At 33.5% G+C, this 3,160-nt stretch overlaps 1 protein-coding gene across 2 annotated transcripts in view; it reads left to right on the top strand.

Annotated features, from left to right (window-relative positions):
• The first annotated feature begins 1,623 nt into the window (after positions 1 to 1,623).
• The window catches only part of LOC106937866 (C-type mannose receptor 2-like), a 12,422-nt gene continuing 10,885 nt past the window's right edge, over positions 1,624 to 3,160 (top strand). Inside the window, exons 1-4 of one of the 2 annotated variants that reach the window (XR_001422482.1) lie at positions 1,624 to 1,737; positions 1,833 to 1,895; positions 2,021 to 2,410; positions 2,513 to 2,591. Coding sequence is in view for 1 of the 2 variants with exons in the window: in XM_015019594.1 (XP_014875080.1) it covers positions 1,862 to 1,895 (34 nt within the window). In the remaining variant the exon portion in view is untranslated. Of the gene's footprint in view, positions 1,738 to 1,832; positions 1,896 to 2,020; positions 2,411 to 2,512; positions 2,592 to 3,160 lie in introns of those variants that run through there. The other variant, XM_015019594.1, reaches the window with a different exon arrangement.

The raw sequence follows: 3,160 nt of genomic DNA on the forward strand, positions 1-3,160 counted from the left end.
GCTGCTTATCTTTGGTTTTCTAATTTTCTTTTTCACAAATTGGCCATTACTCCTTTTTGGCAATAATATACTTAAATCTACAAGTGTTTGTTGGTCCTATTTAATCTTCAGTTTATTGTAAGATAAAAAGATAATAACTGTGGAGGGAAGGGTTCTTTAACCCGTAAATTCTTTAAATACATTGTTTTACCACTTGTCATATTTTCATTGGTGTTCAATCCATTACCAGACACAAGTGATATGAGTGTGCACTTCTCCTTCACATTTATTCCACATATCATGTGTGGCTTTTTTGTGTCGTTATAATATCTGAGCTTTTTTGAAATGATAAAACTTTAAAAACTAATACTACTAATTATTTAGTATTGTAAGACATCTAGTGGTAATAACACAGTCCTTTCAGGCTTGTTGGGTTTTGGTTTTCTTTTGTGTTTAGATCTTTTTTTTTGCTTATTTATGTTCAGACCTGTTTTGCCATACTCAGTTCTTTGTGTTCATTATTGGTCAAAGAGTGTTGCCGTATCAAGTTCATCACAGGGTGTTTAGTTTCGCAAAATTTACTTTGAATATTTTGTGTACGGTAGACAATGAGGGGATACATATTTTTGATTTTATTGTGTTCTAATAAAACTTCTCAATATCAGGCATATTGAATTTAGACACCATTTATTCAAATGTTAACCTAAAACTGCTGATTTGCTTGAAACTCATTTTTCCATGTTGGACTGAAAAACGAGAAATTGGTTATTTCTTACCAAATCTTTTTAACCCGATGTAATTCCACAATGTAAGCAAGCAGGATGTAAACTGAGGCTGAGTGTTACTTTGTGACACCTTTGGGTTTAGATGAGTTTGTTTTATGGCTGGAACTGGACTGGTTAAAAAACAGGAATTTGATGATAAAACAAACAAACAAAAAAAAACACAACTGCAAAGTGATATCAAAATGTCTTCAGTGGTGAGACATGTTGTATGACATTAACATAAATAAAATGTTCTTTATGTCACTGAAGAAAATATTCTCAGAAAGAGGTTCAATCATGCTATTTTTAAGTTTTAAAATGCCCTACAATCTGCAGCTATGCTTTGTGGTAATTTTATTGATCTTGTTTAGTAGCATTCATGTCCACAAAGCAGTGAAAAAAAAAATTAATGTGCAACATTTTTATCTGACACAACTTTTCCTTCTTTTTGGTGTGGCGAAACCTAAAAGAATCAACAAAATACTTCAGTTTTTTTATCCCAGAATAATTTGATAAAACAATCAGAATTGACCATATTTTTAAAATTCTGTGTTTCCTCCAAAAATGTTTTACAGCATTAAATCAAGATAACTGAAATATTAAGCTGAAACAAATTAAGTTGGGCCAAATGACAATGAAGCAGTTTAAAAAAAAACAAAAAACAAAACTGAACTATAAATAAATGACAAAAAAATATTCTGATCTTGCAGAACACAGCAGGCCATATGTTTCTGATCTAAACTGGAAAAGAAAGAAAACAAAAACACTTCAAAAATTTGTAATGAAACCTGACATTACACTTGTTTTGGATTCCATGACGCAAATAATCAGCATAGGTTTTTTTTTTTTTTTTTGAAAGTTTGAATATTCAAATAGTTTATGTGCTAAAACAAGAGCTCAGTGTCAGGGACTGAGCATTTCCCTGAGGACGGTCTACAAACAAACATCGAGCTGTTGGATCATTTTGAATCTATGTGAAAGGACGTAATCAAATGTAAGTTTGTCTTTCATGACAGTATATACATGTAGATTATTGGGATGGGATTTCTATAAATTATATTCATTGTTTGATGTTGACTTTTCCTCTAGTGTTGATCTCTACACAAACTACAGTAATCATGCAGTGGTACTTGTTCTTTCTTACTGTGATGGGTAAGTTGATCTGAATAAATATGGAGATTTTGTCAAAGCCCTCATAAAATCATTGGATGAGAACACAAGAAAAAATTTATTCTGGTGTAATGTGATTTAAAACTGTTTTGTTTTTTTGTTTTTAGTTCAGAATCATCTGATGGACTGTCAGCTCTATGAGTTTCACTACATTAAACAGAATAAGAACTGGACTGAAGCTCAGCAGTACTGCAGAGAGAAACACACTGACCTGGTCACAGTGACTAACATGAAGGACATGAAGAGACTCATCAACATCTCAGCTGGAGATCAGAGGGAAGCTTGGATTGGTCTGTATGATCAAACAAACACACAGAGATCATGGCACTGGTCTCTGCCTGGAGTGGAGTTCAATGAAAGTGAGACAAACTGGGAAAAAATTACAAATGAACCAAATGGAGACCACAGTTGTGCGATTACATGGAAAGATAGCTCTCTTTTTCTTAAATGGGGAGATATATCCTGTAATGAAAAGCATAACTTTCTATGTTATAATGGTGAGAAAATACTCATTTGTTTTAATCTAGATCCTCACAATAATGTTTATTTCAAGACTTTCATATGAAAGTGTTTTGAGCTCTGACTTTTTTATTTCACAGAAAACAATTCATCACAGAAATACCACTTGATTTATGAATCAAAGAACTGGATGGAAGCTCAGAGTTACTGCAGAGAGAATCACACAGACCTGATCANAAAGATTCCCCTCATTTTCTCAAGTGGGGAGATTTATCCTGTAATGAAAAGCATAATTTTATCTGCTATAGTGGTGAGAAAATAGTCCTTTATTTTGATCTAGATCCTCTTATTAATGTTTATATTATGACTTACTTATTAAAGTGTTTTGAGCTCTGATTTCTTTATTTCACAGAAAATGATTCATCACAGAGATACGACTTGATTTATGATTCAAAGAACTGGACAGAAGCTCAGAGTTACTGCAGAGAGAAACACACAGACCTGATCAGTGGATTGGAGCAGCTACAGGATGGAGAAGTGAACAAGGGGTTAAATTTAGCGACTGCAAATTCAGAGTACATATTTATTGGCCTGTTCAGAGACACCTGGATGTGGTCAGATGGAAGCAGTTTCTCTTTCAGACACTGGAATCTACAGTTTAACAATCAGAGATTCAACAGTGGTCAATGTGCCATGACTGTGTTTGATGATGGAGGCAGATGGAGGAATGAGAACTGCAACAAGAGAAAACCCTTCATCTGTTATGATGGTGAGTTGTCATTCTAAGG

The sequence above is a fragment of the Poecilia latipinna genome, unplaced genomic scaffold (genome assembly GCF_001443285.1).
Source record: "Poecilia latipinna isolate Pla-1442-1.1 unplaced genomic scaffold, P_latipinna-1.0 Scaffold2455, whole genome shotgun sequence".
In the NCBI taxonomy this organism is placed as follows: domain Eukaryota; kingdom Metazoa; phylum Chordata; class Actinopteri; order Cyprinodontiformes; family Poeciliidae; genus Poecilia; species Poecilia latipinna.